The 21,351-nt window shown below is 43.9% G+C and overlaps 1 protein-coding gene across 12 annotated transcripts in view; it reads right to left on the bottom strand.

Annotated features, from left to right (window-relative positions):
* Positions 1-979: 979 nt before the first annotated feature.
* Positions 980-21,351, bottom strand: part of atxn2l (ataxin 2-like) — a 47,238-nt gene continuing 26,866 nt past the window's right edge. For 10 of the 12 annotated variants that reach the window (XM_084678439.1, XM_084678445.1, XM_084678437.1 and 7 more), the window contains 7 exons: positions 8,788-8,839; positions 7,531-7,718; positions 7,277-7,400; positions 3,531-3,646; positions 2,168-2,350; positions 1,838-2,009; positions 980-1,734 (listed from right to left, as the gene is read on the bottom strand). In XM_084678439.1, coding sequence (XP_084534565.1) covers positions 1,676-1,734; positions 1,838-2,009; positions 2,168-2,350; positions 3,531-3,646; positions 7,277-7,400; positions 7,531-7,718; positions 8,788-8,839 — 894 coding nt within the window. In that variant the 3' untranslated portion in view covers positions 980-1,675. The remainder of the gene's footprint in view (positions 1,735-1,837; positions 2,010-2,167; positions 2,351-3,530; positions 3,647-7,276; positions 7,401-7,530; positions 7,719-8,787; positions 8,840-21,351) is intronic. The other 2 variants (XM_084678442.1, XM_084678443.1) reach the window with 1 other exon arrangement.

Here is a 21,351-nt window from a genome sequence, read left to right as displayed (position 1 = left end):
AGCATAGTGTCCTGGCTAAGCAGTACCACGCAACAACCTCAATTCCTGCAGTTTTTTCTACGCCGGCCTGCTCATAAATCGACTCCGTACTAGCCTCTCCCCTGAGCATGTTTACATGCTAATTCTCCTGAATAAAAATGCGTATGGCTAATGCAGTTGTGGCTTATTTATTTTCTTACCAGTAGCCATGTAGAGCTAGCGTAATCGGCTGTTTATGTTCGCAATGTGCGGTGGCGCACCGTATCCTATAGGATTCCGGTTCCAAGTTAATATCCAAGTTAATATGCAATATTTCTCCGTGTGTCTTTCGTTTTTATGGAGGATAGCCTACCCAATGTGTTTAATTTAGTCCAATAGCCTACTTTTTATTTCACATAATAATAGGCTAATCGCTTTTCCGCCAAATTAAGAGCCTACGTCTGAAGACGCAGCGTTTTTTCAAGTTCATTGTCTTTTCGTCATGTTAATAAATTGATCTTTCATTTGTTTTCTTTATTCAACCCTTATTTAATCTAATAGTTTAACAGTCCCAATTATTGCCAGAATGTGTGGTGGTTCATGTGTTTACTGTATGCTTTGCGTCACGTCAGGCTAATTACATAACGGAACCACATTAATAAAATAGATTAAAAAATCTTTTTAAATCAGAGGCAAGATAGACAAGTTGGCATACACTCAAGCAGATTAATTGGCATATTTTCAATTTTCTTGTAAAGTGTAGGAATGCCAAAACAATCAAATGCCAGAGAAAAATCTAATCCACACTACATGTCTGTAGGCCCTGCAAAGTCCTGCATTATGAACATATCACAAAATACTTAACAACAATCAAACAACTTACTTCTTCTTATGATCATTATTCCATCAAGGAATTTTAATATAATAGCAATATTCTCTATAATGAGTTTTACACTATGGCGTGTGACATTTTTACTGTTTGAGAATTCTTAAAGCCCTTTAAAAATGACTTCTGTAGACATTTCCAGTGGTTGAGTTAAAAACTTTATTTTTCCACTATATTAATGGACTCTGAAAAAGAGGGGATGCGAGGGCTAAGGATGTGTTAAAGAGAGAAAGTAGCAATGGTCCTACATGTAATATTTCAATTTTTCTCTTCATATTGCCAACAAGCTAATTCATTAACAATCATGAAAACATGATACTTCATGTATTTACTGTTGATTTTGCTAAGTAAAATAAAAAAAATCACTACATAAAAGAAATGAAAATATTACATGTAGCACATTTATTAAAGCCAGGAAAGTTCCATTTCATCACATCTATGTGTGTTGCAACTTCTCCTGGGGGGCGTTCTATCAATACTTAAATTTGAATGAGCAAAAAATCTTTCTTGATAAAAATGTATTTAAATAAAAAGCTTTCTCCCTATCCAATTGGATTTGGATTGTTCACCTTCACTGACCTCACTGACCTCCTTTTTATCCAAAAGAACTGGGTGCAAATGAGGGAACAAAAAAAATACAAATAAAAGTTGAGTTGGCGTATTGACAAAATGTTGTTGAGAAGTTATAAAAGAGCCACATATCCAACCAAATACTTTCTACACAGTCAACAAAGACTAAGGCGAAGAGGATGTATGTGCTGGACATTGCCCCCTCCTTCACCATCTCCAGTTTCCTAAGTTGGTATCTGCCAGGGGGAGCTGAGTGTGGGGTCAGTTTCCAGGGGGGTGGAAGGACAGCTGCTGGCTGGGGTGAGCCTGCACCTGTACAGCTGTCAGGACATGAGGCAGAACAAATGGGTTTTCATTCTGACTAGGAGACCGTCCACATGGAGATGCATGTCTCAGTGGTCCTGTGTGTTTGGGAGTGCTTACCCTGGGGGTGTCCTATGTAGTAGTGTTGGGGGGCCCCTGGCTGTGGAGGCGGGCCGTGCTGAGGGGTGGAGCCAGGGCCCTGCTGAGTGGGTGGGGCCGCGTAATGCAGCATCACAGGGGGTGGACCATGTCCAGCAGAGTGATGGGTGGACATGCCTGCAGCCACATGGGCCTGATCAGGAGAGATCATAGGAAGATTGCACAGAGGTGTCACACAATGTTTCAAATAAAGTACAGGCTGTTCTGAAAAGGTGGTTCTGGAGGAAAGACGACTGCAGTAGAACAGAGCCCTGCTGACCCAGATCTGCTGCTGGGCTGTGGTAGACATACCTGGGTGAGCTGGGCTAGAGAGGAGTAGGCATGCTGCATGGACTGGTGGCTGGGAAGGCTGAAGCCCTGCATGGGGAAGGAGGCTTGCGGTGAGCTGTGCCCAGGGGGCATGTTAGGGGGGGTGGGCGCAGACAGCGGCCCCGCGTGGTACATAGACTGGGACTGATGACCCCCTTGGTTCGACTGGAGGGCAAAATTCAGGGTTAGACATTGATATAAGAATCATGCTAACACATTACAAATAACTAGGGCTGTCAAAGTTAACGCGTTAACGCATTAATGTAATCTCAATTTAACACGACAAAAAAAAGTGCTGTTAACGCAGTTTTCTTTATGACCCTGGGAATCACCTGTTGTCGACTGGCAACGGTAGCTGAATTATGGAGAGAGGGCTTTTATATGGGAAGTTACATTTCAAAAAGTTGCGAGACGGCTCGGTTGACAAAACTATGGCTTTGTGTACTGATTGTCAGACTGAGTTTATCCAGCCTAAACTATCACATGCAAGCAAAGCACACAGCTAGCGGCAACAGCAGCGTTAGCAGCATTGTGGTAGCAGCTTTCGCTCCGGTAATATTTGGCAGACAACACTTGCAAAAGAAGCGAGCTGCTGACTGGGTTCAAAGAAACAGAAACTGTATTGTTCAATATTAAGGTCAATGAATCTGTGGTTGCTAAAGTATCTGAAGAATGTTTTTCAGTGAGATTTTAATATTATGGAGCAGGATATCGTAGTAGGCTATGAGATAACATGTCTTAAATGTATTTTGTATTCCAGAACAAGTCTAACTTTGTGGATGATGTTTATTATAGGCCTACATCAGAAGTTTGTGAGTGAATAAAACTCCCTCACAATTTAAGTTGTGTTCCATCTGAATTTGTTATATGGATATTATCATCCAGTTTGGCCTATTTGAAGTTAAGTAGGCCTACACCCTTTTAATGTTTTTTTAATCATTTATTGGGATAACATTTTAACAGATTAAATAGATTGAATAATTTTGTGATTAATTGCGATTAACCCTATGAAATAATGCGATAAAATATTTCAATCTGGGAGTCAGGTGGCTGAGCTGTTGGGTAATTGGGCTTGTAATCTGAAGGTCGCCAGTTCGATTCCCGGTCGAGCCAAAATGACAGTGTGTCCTTGGGCAAGGCACTTCACCCTACTTGCCTCCCTACTTGCCTCGGAATGTCCCTGTACTTACTGTAAGTTGCTCTGGATAAGAGCGTCTCCAAAATGACTAAATGTAAAAATGTAATCCCTTGACAGCCGTACAAATAACATGTACAAACTGAATTCAAGCCCTTCTACCAGTAGAGGGAGACCATCTACATCAGGTAGATAGAGATTTCCATGTACCTGTCCATGACCGGGGCTAGGGGCAGTGTGCTGGGGGGGTGGCTGGCTGCCCGTGGGGGTGCTGGAGGGCTGAGGATGATGCAACTGGCCAGAGTGGTGGGAGAACGACTGAGGAGCTGAGGGAGAGAGAGAGGGGGGGGGGAGAAAGAGAGAATGTTATGTATTTATCCTATACTACAGATGGAAATAGTTGAAACCAAGGTAACTGAAATGTCTCTTTTTCAATGGGCAGTTGTCCCCTCCTTGAGTCACCACCTTACCGCGGTGGAGGGGTTTGCGTGTCCTAGTGATCCTGGAAGCTATGTTGTCGGGGGCTTTATGCCCCTGGTAGGGTCTCCCAAGGCAAACAGGTTCCAGGTGAAAGACCAGACAAAGCGTGGCTCAAAAAACCAACCATGAAGAAACACAACAATGGTTCCCAGTTGCCCCTGCCCGGAAGCGGGTCACCGGGGCCCCCCCCTGGAGCCAGGCCCGGGGGTGGGGCTCGATGGCGAGCGCCTGGTGGCCGGGCCTTTTCCCACAGCCCGAAGAGACAACGTGGGACCCTCTTCCAGTGGGCTCACCATCCGCAGGAGGGGTCATGGGGGTCGGGTGCAGTGTGAGACGGGCGGCGGCCGAAGGCGGGGGCCTTGGCGGTCCGATCCTCGGCTGCAGAAGCTAGCTTTAGGGACGTGGAACGTCACCTCGCTGGCGGGAAAGGAGCCTGAGCTGGTGCGCGAGGTAGAGAGTTTCCGGCTAGATATAGTCGGCCTCGCCTCGACGCACAGCACGGGCTCCGGAACCAGTCTCCTTGAGAGGGGCTGGACTCTCTTCCACTCTGGAGTTGCCCTTGGTGAGAGGCGTCGAGCTGGGGTGGGAATACTTGTTTCCCCTCGGTTCGGCGCCTGTACATTGGGGTTCACCCCGGTGGATGAGAGGGTAGCCTCCCTCCGCCTTCGGGTGGGGGGACGGGTCCTCACTGTCGTTTGTGCTTATGCACCAAACGGCAGCTCAGAGTACCCACCCTTTTTGGAGTCTCTGGAGGGGGTGCTGGAAAGCGCTCCTCCCGGGGATTCCCTCGTCCTCCTGGGGGACTTCAATGCTCATGTGGGCAATGACAGTGAGACCTGGAGGGGAGTGATTGGGAGGAACGGCCCCCCCGATCTGAACCCGAGTGGTGTTCTGTTGTTGGACTTCTGTGCTAAACACGGTTTGTCCATAACGAACACCATGTTCAAGCATAAGGGTGTCCATATGTGCACCTGGCACATGGACACCCGAGGTCTCAGTTCGATGATCGACTTCGTAGTCGTGTCGTCGGACTTGAGGCCGCATGTCTTGGACACTCGGGTGAGGAGAGGGGCGGAGCTGTCAACTGATCACCACCTGGTGGTGAGTTGGCTCCGATGGTGGGGGAGGACGCCGGTCAGGCCTGGCAGGCCCAAACGTAATGTGAGGGTCTGCTGGGAACGGCTGGCGGAACCCTCTGTCAGAAGGAGCTTCAACTCCCACCTCCGGGAGAGCTTCGATCATGTCTCGGGGGGGGTCGGGGACATTGAGTCCGAATGGGCCATGTTCCGGGCCTCCATTGTTGAAGCGGCTGACCGGAGCTGCGGCCGCAAGGCGGTCGGTGCATGTCGCGGCGGCAACCCTCGGACCCGGTGGTGGACTCCGGAGGACTCCGTCAAGCTGAAGAAGGAGGCCTATCGGGCTTTATTGGCTGGTAGGACTCCTGAGGCAGCTAATGTGTACCGGCAGGCCAAGCGGAACGCGGCTTTGGCGGTCGCGGAGGCAAAAACCCGGGCATGGAAGGAGTTCGGCGAGGCCATGGAGAATGACTTCCGAACGGCTTCAAAAAGGTTCTGGACCACCATCCGGCGACTCAGGAGGGGGAAGCAGTGCTCTGTCAACACTGTATACGGTGGGGACGGTGCGCTGCTGACTTCGACGGGGGACGTCCTGGATCGGTGGAAGAAATACTTAGAAGACCTCTTTAATTCCACCAACACGCTTTCCGACGTGGAGGCAGAGTTTGGGGACATCGGGGGGGGCCCTTCTATCTCTGGGGCCGAGGTCGCCGAGGTGGTTGAAAAGCTCCGCGGTGGCAGGGCCCCTGGGGTGGACGAGGTCCGCCCGGAGTTCCTTAAGGCTCTGGATGTTGTAGGGCTGTCTTGGTTGACACGACTCTGCAACATCGCGTGGACATCGGGGACAGTGCCTCTGGACTGGCAGACCGAGGTGGTGGTTTCCCTCTTTAAAAAGGGGGACCGGAGGGTGTGCTCCAACTTTAGGGGGATCACACTCCTCAGCCTCCCTGGGAAAGTCTATTCAGGGGTCCTGGAGAGGAGGGTCCGCCGGATTGTCGAACCTAGGATTCAGGAGGAGCAATGTGGTTTTCGTCCTGGCCGTGGAACAGTGGACCAGCTCTATACCCTCCGCGGGGTCCTGGAGGGTACATGGGAGTTCGCCCAACCAGTCTACACATGTTTTGTGGATTTGGAAAAGGCGTTCGACCGTGTCCCTCGGGGGTTCATGTGGGGGGTGCTCCGAGAGTACGGGGTACCGGATTCCCTGATCGGGGCTGTCCGGTCCCTGTACGACCGGTGCCAGAGTTTGGTCCGCATTGCCGGTAGTAAGTCGAACTTGTTTCCGGTGAGGGTTGGACTCCGCCAGGGCTGCCCTATGTCACCGATTCTGTTCATTACCTATATGGACAGAATTTCTAGGCGTAGCCAGGGTGTTGAGGGGGTCCGGTTTGGTGACCTCAGGATCGGGTCGCTGCTTTTTGCAGATGATGTGGTCCTGTTGGCTTCATCGGGCCGTGACCTTCAGCTCTCACTGGAGCGGTTCGCAACCGAATGTGAAGCGGCTGGGATGCGAATCAGCACCTCCAAATCTGAGGCCATGGTTATCGACCGGAAAAGGGTGGAGTGCCATCTCCGGGTCGGGGAGGAGATCCTGAACCAAGTGGAGGAGTTCAAGTATCTCGGGGTCTTGTTCACGAGTGAGGGAAGAATGGAGCGCGAGGTCGACAGGCGGATCGGTGCGGCGTCCGCAGTGATGCGGGCTCTGCATCGGTCCGTCATGGTGAAGAAGGAGCTGAGTCGAAAGGCGAAGCTCTCTATTTACCAGTCGATCTACGTTCCTACCCTCACCTATGGTCACGAACTATGGGTAGTGACCGAAAGAACGAGATTGCGAATACAAGCGGCCGAAATGAGCTTTCTCAGCAGGGTGTCCGGGCTCTCCCTTAGAGATAGGGTGAGAAGCTCGGTCATCCGGGAGGGGCTCAGAGTAGAACCGCTGCTCCTCCGCGTTGAGAGGAGCCAGCTGAGGTGGCTCGGGCATCTGATTAGGATGCCTCCTGGACGCCTCCCTGGTGAGGTGTTCCGGGCACGTCCCACTGGGAAGAGGCCCCGGGGAAGACCCAGGACACGCTGGAGGGACTATGTCACTCGGCTGGCCTGGGAACGCCTCGGGGTCCCCCAGGAAGAGGTGGTGGAAGTGGCCGGGGAGAGGGAAGCCTGGGCCTCCCTGCTTAGGTCGTTGCCCCCGCGACCCGATCCCCGGACAAGCGGCAGATGACGACGACGAAGAGTTGTAGCTGGAGATGGCCTACCCCCTTCACCAAGTCTACACCTCTCCCCCTCTCTCTTCTGGTTTTTCACATCACTTTGAAACTACAAAGTGTTTTGGAAATGTGCTGAGTCCACAAAAGCTCAAATAAGTGTTTTTGAGAAGATCCCAGGTTGGAGAGCCATGCTTACCATACATGCCCTGCTGTGGCCCTTGGGGGCCTTCGGCCTGGCCTGCGTACTGGGGCCCCAGTGCCTGGGGGGGCCCCCCGGACGCCAGTATCCGCGTTCCGCCCTGCAGCATTGAGTACATGGGCTAGTGTGGAGGGATGGGACAGAGAAGACAATCATTTGATGATGATAGTTCAATAATATGGTTCACCTAGCATAAAAATTATAATTGGATATTTTAATAGTGTATACTCAAATAATATTTAGTGCCCTACCGGTCCGTGGTAATGAGGCATGGCCTGGATGACTTGGCCATACTGCAGGTAAGACTGAGGGTATGGAGAGGCCACTAGAGGAGGGCCTGCTGCCGAGGCTGCAGCCTGGATCATGGAGGGGGCTTGGGAGCCGTGTTGATCAGGCCGGGGGCCCACCACGGAGCCTGGGGGAAAGAGGGAGAGATGACCTTACACACACCATGTAAAGTGTTAGTGTCCATTTGTGCTCATCAGACCTGGGTCAATTGCAGATGATTCATTACATACATTACAAAAGAGACACATTTGATTTCCTTTAGTTATTTTTCCAACGTTGTGAAGTGTATATATGTGTGTGTATAGCACACATTGTACAGTGGGCACCAAATGTCCTTAGACAATACTAAACTCCTCAAAAAAAGTTTGGAAACGTTATTTTAGTCGATTATTCCTCCCCTTTAATAATACCAATTGGTATTGTTTTTTATATCGTTGGAAAGCCCGATTAGTCACCTTTACAATGAGGTACAACTTGTAAGGATCGTGCATTCGTGGAACGAGCAACACAGCTAACCGTGTGGGTAGCTGCCCAAAAACATTTGCCAAAATCCACTGCAATATTCTTCTGTTGGTATTCACTCTCATTTTGAGCTTCAAGTGGGATCAGCTTGGGCGTGCTGTACATGCCAGAGTGACCAACCCAAACATGTTGGTGACTTGCAACAAATCCTGGTTGAGGAATGGGATGCCATCCCACAGCAGTGTGTGACCAGGCTGGTGACCAGCATGAGGAGGAGGTTCCAAGCTGTTGTGGCTGCATATGGACCTTCCACACGCTACTGAGGTCCCTAACAGTGTAAAATGAAGTGTAAACATTTCCAATATGTGTTGTTTTTTCCTTATTACTGTGGGAGAGTGCAATTATCCAATCCACCAAGCAACTCAAGACGAGAGTGAATACCAACAGAAGAATATTGCAAGGGATTTTGGCCAAATGTTTTGGGCCGCTACCCACACGGTTAGCTGTGTTGCTCATTCCACAAATGCACGATCCTTACAAGTTGTACCTCGTTGTAAAGGTGACTAATCAGGGTTTCCAAGGATATAAAATACAATACCAATTGGTATTATTGAAAGGGAGGAATAATCAACCAAAATAATGGTTCAGAACCAAAGAGTTTACTATGGTATTTTTGTGCTTGAGGTTTGTTGTGAAATCCAGAAGCAGAAACTAGTAGGAAATAGCTATATGCATTCCGCCCAAGTGTGTGCCTTTACCTTTTGCTCTGGGATATTTCCCCTGGCTGATATACTGATACATCTGGGGAGCCTGAAAAGAAGGAATACAACAGGTTAAAAACAAGCGTTTTGATATTAGGGATGGGCATGACAAATGTATTAGAATAGAATACCCGCCTTTACCATTTTTAAAATGTTTGAAATACCCCCCCCCCCCACACACACCCCACACCCTTATATGAAAATTCAGGTCAAAAAACCCTGCTTAGACACACCTTTGTCTTTCTAGATAAACTAAAAACTCTAAAATACATTAACACTAGAAACGCCGAACAAGGGTCATTTAGGCCCAGTGAAGAGAAAGAACATTTGTATCTTCGCAGTCGATCAAATTTCAGGACCCTGCTTTCTTGACTTTTACTAGATATGTGTGTTTTATTACCCAGTATATGTTGAAAATCACACGGGGAAAGCTAATTTAAAGACATTTTGGTTAAATTGCCATTTTTCCCTTGCCTTTCATGGCTGCAATTCTATCAGCAGATGTCACAAGGGTTCCCTTGCACAAGCGTCATTCAGACAAAAGTTGGGTCTATAATAGCCTAAGATATGTCTAGCAAAATATGTATAATTTATATACCTATATAGTCTATAATTATGTGCAAAATGTGTTTATAGTTCTTAATAATTATAGACATGAACAGACAACAGGGCTCCATGAATCCTCGATACGGCCGGGCACCCTTTATTGTCCACTCGCACACGACTTCCTCCTTCACATTCAAAGTCCCCCTTTTATAATTCCTGCCTAACATTATAGCAGCCCACTCAATGAGTATCTTTCAATAGCATTTCTGAAATATCGAAAGGTATATATGAGTAAATTAGCATTTTACAACCTCTTATATCTGGCTAATATGAATTCCATATTTTGTACATAGTGTGTGAACGAATAAGCTAAATTAAATGTATTCTTGATCTGTAAGTAGGCCTATCAGAATGGAATGCTTGGAATTTTGGATTTGAGCAAGCTACACACCATTGAAAGGAACTGTTGAGACCAAATGCATTGATTCATTACACGATCGATCATTAGGGGGGAGGGGATCACATCTTTCATACAGCCTGAAAGATGCATTCATGGGTTACCAGCTCCAAAAGAAAGAAAATTCATTTGAATAATGTGTGCTGGAGCAGGAAAACATCTAAAACATGCAGGACAGGGGGTCCCTGAGGACCAGGATTGGGAACCCCTGGCCTACATAAAACCAAAATAGCACACATTCTCAACCAGTATGATATTATTTCAGACATATTATCCACTGTCTATCTTGTCATTCCTAAAGTTGTTAAGTTGAATAGGCTATGCATCAACAGGCTAACAGGAGTACAACGGTACTTAGGAATGGTTTGCTGGACCCAAGGCTAGTTTCCTCAAGGATCACAATGACTCTTGCTTAGAGACTGCTCTTGTTGGTTAGTGGTAACTGATGTAACTGTTGTACTCGCTGTGAAATATTTCATTTTAGTTTATCCTATTTTTTACTGTTGCTTGCTTTTCTACAGGTACACTTGCACTTATAGTGATTCATGTTGTTTAATTGTAACTTGCTTCACTACATGCTCTTATGGTTCTTCCCCATGGCACTTATTTTGGTTGTTCACAATATGTGCTTCATGTTTTGGCTACCCGCAATGTTTTGGGGCTATCTTGTTGTTATCAGTGACCTATGCACTTTGTAAAGCTCTCTCTTGGAAGTCACTTTGGATAAAAACGTCTGCTAAATGAATAAATGTAAATGTAACTTCAAGTAAGCCATAGCCTAGAATTTCCAAACAAATTACGTAGTTCATTTTATAATACTTGGACCATGTCCTGACAGTAAATGAAAAACATGTTTTCCCAGTATAACTCGATCAAATTTTAAATTTACATTTATTCATTTAGCAGACGCTCTTATCCAGAGCGACTTACAATAAGTACAAGGACATTCTCCCCAAGGCAAGTAGGGTGAAGTGCCTTGCCCAAGGACACAACGTAATTTAGCACAGCCGGGAATCGAACCAACAACCTTCTGATTCATAGCCCGACTCCCTAACCACCCAGCCATCTGACCCAAATTAGACCATTTATGATGTCCCTGTTTTTGTTTATAATTTTGACAGGGGACAACAACACAATCTTGTCAGCCGACTATAAAATGTTGATATGTCGGGCTACTATCGACCAACTACAGTCTAGCTTAACCCGCAACGTGTTCGATATCCTTTAGCCAATAAATGACATTTTGCTGAATGATTGAAAGGCTAGACAACAAACGCGCTAATGAAATGATCACCAACTAACAACACGAAAATAAATGACAGATTGACAAAGGCACGTTCATTTTCCGACCGTGCCTTTGGTCTGTGCAAGAAGCTTAAAGCAGTGTCCTGCATTTCAATTTTGTCTGTAATTATTTGATTATTATTTCTGCATCATTTTATTTCATTGTCCTTTAAATTACAAATACAAAAGAGGTCAGATGGCTGAGCATTAGGGAATTGGGTTGCGCGTTGTGTCCTTGGGCAAGGCACTTCACCCTTGCCCAAGGACACAATGTCATTTTGCACGGCCAGGAATTGAACCTGCAACCTTCTGATTAATAGCTCGATTCCCTAACCGCTCAGCCATCTGACTCAAATTTAGCCTATTTAGCTTCCCAGGTATGTTCTTTAATGCTAGTGTGTAGCTGAATAACTTAATGTGTTACGTTAACATACCGGACACCTATTCAGCCTGTTGTCTGTGTGCTATAGTGTAGTTGAATAACTTCCCTTTCCAGATTAAATGTCTGTATTGGATTTTGTGAAATACATTTCTAAATAAATGCGACATACGTTTATTCCTCTTCATGACGCATTTTTTGACTGATGCAACTTATACTCCGGAGCGACTTATAGTCCGAAAAATACGGTAAATGTAAATGTAGACTCACGGGTCATTTGACTCCCAACGGTGCTATTAGTAGGGAAACATGGCTTGGCGCTTCTTGTGTTAAATAGGCAACAGTTTTTTGCTGTTACAAAATGTTAACTTGAAAGGCATTGTAGTTACTGTTAAAACCTATTAACTGGAACTTAGATGACGAAAGGGCAGACTCAACTCACCACACTTGTGTCAAACACCACCGCATTTACTGCATTTTTGGTTTGTTGTACAATGACTAGGCCAAGTTAACTTTTTCCGAGAAACTTCTTGCCATTGCTAGCTCTTGGTGGCTTGGAAGAGGCTAACGGGTAACGCTGCAAGCCATCCAGCAAGTCAATTACTTAAGTAGCCAGCATAAGCTAAAATGTTTTGATTAAATGAGAATGCCATCTGTAGCATTCCTTTGGCTATTTAATGTAATATTTTAAATCAAATGCAACATATATTTAGAAAGAAGTATTGGATATATATGTCTCCTGCCTCCTCCAACCATGCTGTAAATGAACCACGATTAGCTGTGTTCACATTCTAGGAGGTTGAACAATTCCATCTTCTCTTGGGGAGTCGTGTCACATTTGTGGTCAAGGGAGAGGAGGGTTCTTATCAATGTTTAAAGGTAAAAAAAAAACTGCCCAGTTTCAGCCACAGCACGGTCTTTTATATAAAATGTAAAAAGGTTTTCTGGTGAAAAGTTGTGGGTGGGAGATTTTTCAATAATATTAATGTTGGGGCTTCCTCAAAGTGATCCATGAACAACGCGTTTCAGAAGCATCCCAGAAGTGGGTCTCCGCTCTGCTTTGCTGAAGACAGGTAGCTTAAAACAATTATGACCGCCGCGTCCAAGCCACAGAGTTCACAGTGAAATATCTATACAAAATAATTGAGGATGAATGTATTTTTAATGACTACAGCTACAAATATTTGTAGCAAGGTCAGCCAGACCACAGAGCCAACATCCTGTCACACCAGTAGTCTGATCTGACCACATTAGACCAACCTAATAAGCCCTCGACACCCTCAGTATGCTGATTACCCACCAAACACTGATGCAAAGGAACCATTGAGTGGGGGGTGACCTCCCCACTCTGCATGAGATGCCCTCCAGCTAGCTTAAAGGCTTTGAAGGGCCTGCTTGAAACGACACGTCTCCAGCAACTATTTGTGCTCTTCGTTTTTGGCGGCAATTTAAACAAAGAACATACCTTGATCAGAACCTTTGAAGAAAGTTCTTCAAGACTTCACCTTTACCAGAAGAGTAGAAGGTGGAAAATGATGAGTGTAATGTTTGTTATTGTTTCATTGTTGTGTTTACTGAAATCTTGATTCTTCTTCCTGAAAGATAACCAAGTCATCCTTGGTATCTACACAAAGCTAACATGAGAAAACAATCATTCAACTATATTTTGTAACTGTACCAAGATGTTCAGAACAATATTTGAACATATATTTGAAATATTATGAACCAGCCAGAGACCATTTCACACCTTTGGTAGGTGTGAAGGAAAGAGGGGGAGTTGAGAACCCAGCTTCCTCCAATCAACTTCTGAATCCAGACAGGTCCTCCTAACTCTGAACTGTATAAAACTCAAGAGATGACAATCGATCTCTAACTCCAGCGAAACCAACCATGGCGTGAAGGCCATCAGGATTGCCGTTCCAAACGACGTCGCCAAACTTCTCCTGGGATTCAACAAGATAACACTAGCTGAACGTTTCTACAGAAGTACCCAAAGCACAATTCTAATTGCGACCTGACTGAGATCACGCAGATTCAGTCTCAGAATCCCTGCAGTGCAGCCGCGCTTTGACTTCAGATTCTTGAAATGGGCCTCAGACGCGGACCGCCCTCAACCTCATTGATAAACTCTGATCAAACGTAACTATGGCTAATGCTCTTTCCTCCCCGACATGGGATTGTTGTGAGCTTTGTTTATGATTTGTAAGGATGTAATCATTAACTACACCAAACATCTATCTTTAAGTTAGACCATTTCATTCTGTTCATTGAAATCAATCTCTCATATCAAATTCATAATCTAACTTGGTCATATTATCTTAATTTGTTCATATTTACCTTAGTTTAATAAATTAACTGTAAAGATATTTTGACGTATGCGTGTTCACTAATGTTATGATTGGCTCTACACTTACAACTAATTCATTACTGAAGATGAGACTGATTATTATATATTTAACAAGGTTTTCTCAGCCCCTTTAAACAAACTGAGGTGGTGCCCCATTCCCTAAATACTTTATTATAAGTGTTTATATTCTTAAACGAGCAAACCCCGCTACATATTTTATCTATGTTGTTCATAATTGGACTTTTAAGTGTAGTCTATTAACTTTGTCAGTATGCTACAACACAACAAAGTAGGACAAAACCACAATTAACACAGTCAACACAATTAAACCGGACAAAAAACCCAGACAAAGTTCTACCAACTTGTACTCAGCATACAAAATCTAAAGGAAGTCAATGTCGACAGGCAAAGTAGTTTATAGTTGTTTGATGATCTCACAAACTTGCCAATTCTGATATTCTGTGGGAAAACAAAACAGAACCTTGACAGAGCCATAACGCGCTGCAGACGCACCCTGTGTAATTTGACGCTGCACGGAGGATGGAACAAATCCTTGTCAGAGTCGTTACGTGCCGCAGATGCGCCCAGTGTACAATCATATGCAAACGTTTGGGCACCCCTGATAATCTCCGTTACTTTCATCCATAAAATGTTGGGCGTTTGGATCAGGAACGTCTTTGTCACACACACACACACACACACACACACACACACACACACACACACACACACACACACACACACACACACACACACACACACACACACACACACACACACACACACACACACACACAGTGATATGTTAGCAGTGAAATATGGTTCATTTGATAAACAGAAAATATGCCATATGCATCATAAGAGAATTAGACAGGTGCATACATTTGGACACCCTAACAGAAAAATCACATTAATATTTACTATAGCCTCCTTTTGCAAAAATAACAGCCTCTAGACACTTCTTATAGGCTCTGATGAGTGTCTTGATTCTGGATGAAGGTATTTTGGACCATTCTTCCTTACAATACATCTCCAGTTTAGTAAGGTTTGATGGGGGCCTAGAGTGGACAGCCCGCTTCAAGTCATCCCATAGATTTTTTATTATATTCAAGTCTGGGGACTGGGATGGCCATTCCAGAACATTGTAGTTGTTCCTCTGCATAAATTCATTAGTGGATTTGGAGCAATGTTTCGGGTCGTTGTCCTGCTGGAACACCCAACTCGGCCGTAACGTAGCTTTGTTACAGATTCTTTAACATTATTGTCAAGAATTTGCTGGTACTGAGTTGAATCCATGCAACCCTCAACTTTGACTAGATTCCCAGTTCCTGCACTAGCCACACAGCCCCACAGCATGATGGACCCCCAACCAAATTTTACTGTGGGCAGCAAGCATTTTTCTAGGAATGCAGGAGTGCAGAAAAAGCTTCTTCCGCATCACTCTCCCATACTCTGTGCAATGTGCGCTGAATAGCAATGCATAGTGACACCATCTTCAGCAAGATGACCTTGCAGGTCTTTGGAGGTGGTCTGAGGGTTGTCCTTGACCATTCTGACCATTCTTCGCCTTTGCCTCAGTTATTTTTCTTGGCTTGCCACTTCTGGCCTTTACAAGAACAGTGCCTGTTGCCTTCCATTTCTTAATAACATTCCTCACAGGTGAAACTGATCTGACTTAAACCTCAGGGATAACTTTTTGTAGACTTCCCCTAAACCATACTGCTAAACAATCTTTGTTTTTAGATCAATCAATAGCTGTTTTGATGCCCCCATTTTGCCACTGCTCAGAGGAGAATCAAAGAGAAGCACAACTTGCAATTGGCTACCTTATGTAACTTTTCTAATGATTGGATGCACCTTTCTATGGAATTGAAGGCTTAACGAGTTAATCAGACTAATTATGTGTTGCAGTTAATCAGTATTTAGTAGGAAGATATGGAAGTTTATTAGACTCTTTATTCAAATGGCAATGCATTTGTCAAATGAAAATTCAATGTGCAAAGTGACAATGCAATCCGCAATTCAAATAGCAAAGCAGTTGTCAAATGGCAATTCAATGTGCATATCACAATGCAATCCGCAATTCAAATGGCAAAGCAGTTGTCAAATGGCAATTCAATGTGCAAATGACAATGCAATCCGCAATTCAGTTTGTATTATTTTGAGGAAAAAAAAATCAATGAAAGGCTTATTGCATTGCATTTCATATTGACACGGTCTTTTCGACTCATTAGTCAAATGGAGATTCAATGTGGTAGCTAAACAGCGCCCCCAGTCTATTTTGCGTTAGCATTTACTTGTCATCACGCTCTTTTTGTTGCAAAATTCAAATGGCAATGCAATCGGTCAGTCCCCCCATCAAGGCTGGTCCCCACCGCTATTGAGGGGAAGACCCAACTCTACTCTGCTTCTGAGTGGCTACCTCTAACACAGACAACCCAGTAATTCCGCCGAAACCTAACCTATTCTACGAAGGTAACGAATACCAGCCAATCAGAGGCAGAGTAGTCTATTGGGAGGGGGGTGGGGGGGACAGATAAACTTTGTTGCTACTGTAATCAGTGTTGCCAGGTCCGCAGTTTTCCCGAATTGGGCTACTTTTGAAGTGTTGCCGCGGGTTGAATTTTTTGTCCGCTGGTTCGGGTAGACCTATTTTGCATGCAAATTATATAAATGTCTTTAAATAAAAATCCATATTTTAAATGAAATAATTTATTTACACCCAAATTCTACCAAACTGACTCCAGATCAGCACATAGACACATGGATATGGGACACGCCCTCACACACAAACTGTGCGTGTGCACACGTGCCTAATGCTCTCAGTCTCCTAAAAAAACCTCCTGAAAACTGGTTTTAATGCTGGCATACTAAACATTTGGTGTTACTTTGTATTTATTACAATACATTTGGCAATGATAGCAAGGCTGTTGGACTTTAAAAGCAGTGTATATGGTTTGGCAGGGGCATATTTTGAGGTTGGTTTTATTGGCCATTGGGCTGGTTTTATGCTAACAACAATATGGCGACAGAAGAACTTGTTGCAACGCTCACTGCCTTAGCAGACGATGTAGATGGAAATCGAGTGTTGTTAACTTAACTGATATGTTGCGGATTGCATGGCCACTTTGCACATTGAATTTCAATTTGAATAAAGAGTCAAAAAAAACGTGTCAATATGAAATGCAATGCAGTAAGCGTTCATTCAAATTGTTATTCAAAATAATACAAACTGAATTGCGGATTGCATTGTCATTTGCACATTGAATTGCCATTTGACAACTGCTCCCCATTTGAATTGCGGATTGCATTGTCACTTTGTGCATTCAATTGCCATTTGACAAATGCATTTCCATTTGAATAAAGAGTCTACTAAACTTCCAGAGGAAGAGGTATTCAAATCAACAAAATGATTAGGGTGCCCAAACGTTTGCGCAGCCTATTTTTCACATTTGATTTAATTTCACACAACTAAATACTGCAACACTACATATCTTTATCTGGAAAACACCCCAGCCCTCAGTGTCAACTAGAAAATCAATATTAAACCACTTATCTTTCTTGGTGAAGACAGAGTAAATTATCATGCAGCCTCAGAGGGGTGCCTAAACTTTTGCATACAACTGTAAATAAGGTAATGTAGTTACCTTATTTAGAGTTCTAGGAGATAGAGCATCAAAAACAAAAGGTCTGTGCATGTATTGCTGCAATTCAGTCATCCCACCAGCCCGCTAGACTATTGATACGTTATATGCAATAGCCGTGGAAACGAAGAACAGGCTTCCTAAAGATAACTTTTATCTCCCAAATAAACGTACCGGTACGTTTATTTTTTTTTACCCGAAACATCCACCCGGTACGTTCTTATTTTGGACGGTACATTAATTTTTGGGGGGGAAAATTGAGACAATTTGATAAAATTCCATGCATTTTTTCCGTAAGGGAAGATAAATTTGAACTCTGATGTGAAAATGTTAGCTACCATAGCTAGCTAGCTACTGGCAAGTAGCTTACATTAGCTACCGACGTTAGCTACCAACTGACAATTGTCAGTTCAAGCTAGAAAAAGTTAGCCAGAGCCTCATTATGGCTCTGATGTTAGCTCTAGCTACTGTAAACTCACAACGGTTCCCATTCAGCACACCAGCATGACAGTCACAACCAGTGTGCGAACTACGGGGGGGGTCCGGGGGGGCTCGACCCTCCAGATTAACCCATGAGGTCTCAAATTTTTTCAAAATAAATAAATATTGTCACTAAAATGTTTTTAAGCTCACCATGTCTAGTATTCAAAATTTGAAAAATTTCTTCACAATTTTTTTGCCAAGCGGAGCCAGCCAGTCCTGTGCACGTATAGTTAGCCATGTGTGCCAAACAGAAACGTTGAGAAGTCAATGGCTAGCAAGCGAAAGCTAATCAGAGTGTATCGTTCACACACTTTGGGTTCACATCCAAAAAGGTGGCTCTCAGTGATGAAGAGGCATCGAATGACAATGCTGTTGCAGCTAGCACAGTGGGCCCACTCACTACCAGAACAGAGGATCCTCTCTCGCACAGTGATTCCCCAGAAGAACAATGTTTAGTTGCGGCTGAGTGCTCTGAAGACGCAGCAGGTGCTGAGGTAACATTAGCTGCTACTGCTGCTAGCACAAGTGACTTGCCGGCTGGTTGGTCAACGAAGCAGGTGGGTGCATGGAAAGACCAAAACTGTCATTTATTCAGTTAATCGTTCTTGTAAGTGTGCCAGATTGGTGCCATTCATTGTCATGTCTGCATTGTAATGCACAACTTTGCCTCTTTGTTATAAAACAACGTGCATCCAAACAACTTTAGCCAATGCAACCTCTTATGTCTGTGTTGCTTTACGAATACTACTAGCCTTCAATATAGAATGATACTGGAATAATAGCATATTGGATAATCAAAAATGGTTAAGTGTGTGCATGTGTTGTCATGTAGGCTATAGACTGATACACACAGTCTTACATAAAGCTCCAAAAACAGTTTTTTGCTCAAATCAATCATCCCAAACATTTCGCTTGCACGCTGAGCGAGCTCGCATTAACTGTGGAACTCCCTACTAGCATCACATCAAACCCTGAATGTGCATGCATAGCAGGGCACTGTGGTGGCGTATACAGGGGCCCGTTTTGGGGGCCGGTCTGGATCAAAGTCCAGGGCCTATTTTTACTCCCAGTCCGTCCCTGCCTACTGCATATTGAGCAAATTTAGATCGGTATTGCGCAACAATCGAGAGCTGGGGACCCCCGAATATTGACGGGTATTTCGCACACTGGTCACAACCTATAGACAACAAGCCTCGTCAAATAAAAATCCCAGGGTATTTACTTTTCTTATATTTGCGAACTCAAGTTAGTCACCCAACTGTAACTAGTACTGGTGCAAGTTCAGGATTGTGTGCTGCACAAGAAGCGGAATAAGAGGTGCTGCGAGATGATGTCATTAGAAATATCACAGCACCTGCAATTGTGCTGTGCGGCAGTCGTGTCTACTATAAGTTTGTTGAGGTATACCAGTAGTCAAGGCATGTTTGTTATTTGACAGTTTTGTAGCCATGAATTTCCAAGCTACAGGCATTAAAGTATTTTCCTAGAAATGCTTTCTTTGGTAGTGGTTGTCATGTTGACTGTAAGCTGTTTTAAGAAAAGTGATAGTACATGTATGTTTGTAACTGGACAGCCGCTTTTTTTAACTTTGTTATAACTATGTATTTCCAGATTACAAGTGTTGAAGTATTTTCCTAGCGATGCTTTGTTTACTAGTGGTTTTCATGTTATGTTGCAGTCATGTTGACTAAGTTTTTGAAGAAAAGTACTACCATATATTTGTAACCAGACGGCCTCTTTTTTTAGATTTTCTGTTATGTTTCAGTCATATCGACTATTTAAAGAAAGGTACCAGTACTATATTTGTAACCAAACAGCCTCTTTTTTACATTGTGATAATGATTATGTATTTCCAAAGATAAGTGTTATGGTATATATTCCTAGCAATGCTTTGTTTGCTAGCGGTTTTCATGTTATGTTGCAGTCATGTAGACTACGTTTGAGGAAAAGTACTTATACTATTATTTGTAACCAAACAACCTATTTAAAACAATTTTTTAACAATGATTATGTATTTCCAAACTACAAGTGTTTTTGTTGAAGCATATGGACACAGTTTGCGTTTTCCGGGGGTTACTTTTATTCCGGGGGTTACTTTTATTTGGGTGACAAGAGTACCTTTCAGACCCGGAGAGAAAGCTGCCGATGGCATAAGCTGCTAACCGTCACATACCACAACACCAACAATAATGAACAAATCAATTAGCCACAAAAATTGTGTTTAACCTCTTATCCGGCGTGCCTTAGAATTGTTGAGTACTAAACTCAGCAAAGCACAAAACTCCCCACCAGAATGCAGGGTTCTTCCTGCATAGAGAAAATTTGGGTGCGCGCCTAAGCCGTTTTCCCAAGCGCCTATGACAAATCCTGAGTGCCTAAGGCAAAAAAAGAGGTGAGAAAAAACAAACAATAAAAGCTGCATCACATGTGCAATGCATGTCCGCAAATATGTTCTAAATAGTCTGTTTCAAGTAGGCTACAGCCGAACCCTCGTTCCGTTTTGATCAATAGTAATAGAGTTGATAAGCGTGTCTTCTTATCTGATCAATACGCAACTGTGAGGTGCGCGAATGGACAGAGCGGCCAGTAAACTGTCGTTCTGCTGCGAGGGGCAGCCCGACATGGACAAATACACCTGTACAAATGCAAATGAAATTTCCATTCAAAATGCTGACAAAAGTTTGACTAACGATTTTCAACGCAGCCTCCATTGGTATTCTTAACCTGGAATGATAATATATAGTGTAGGCACAATTTTTTTGGGGGGAAATTGCAAAACACCTGGGAATAAATACATTGATTAGAAAAATGTATAACATTAGTTACTATGTGCTCGCTATAATTTCTATTGGTGCAGTCATTGCAATTAATCACTCATGCAGTGCATGTCCGCGAATATGTTTAATAGTAATTTTCAAGTACAGCTGAACCCTCGTTCTGTTTTGATCAATAGTAATCGCGTTGATAGACTATCATGGCCTTGTCAGATCCTTCTACCAGGGGGTCAACAAAAAGCGGAGGGTGAAATGTTCACAAGCTGGATGTGACCTCTGCAACTGACTGCCTCCCCTTAGCTTAGGTTGTGTAATCAAAATGAATAGTAATAATAGATCAACTTAAATTTCATAATTAATGTGTTCCATTTCTGACCACTGGTTAGTTCTAGATTCTATTGATATACATTTCAGTAGTTTGCATATATACGTAAAGAGGTAAACCTTGATCATCTTTGAACCATACATGATAGCACCATGGGCCGTGGACTATTGTAAATCTATTAGCCCATCTATTTTAATCTAAAGTGGAAGCAAAATGATTTCCTCAAGCAGCCTCCATTATTTATGAAATGGTAAAAAATTAAATAAAAAAAATACATAGATGTCTGCTGATAAGGTGACACGGTAACACAGAGTTTTTTGTT

This window comes from Hypomesus nipponensis, chromosome 17 (genome assembly GCF_054491055.1).
Source record: "Hypomesus nipponensis isolate SF chromosome 17, ASM5449105v1, whole genome shotgun sequence".
Taxonomy (NCBI): domain Eukaryota; kingdom Metazoa; phylum Chordata; class Actinopteri; order Osmeriformes; family Osmeridae; genus Hypomesus; species Hypomesus nipponensis.
Note: the sequence above shows the minus strand (reverse complement) of the source record. Positions and strands in the feature narration are given on the sequence as shown.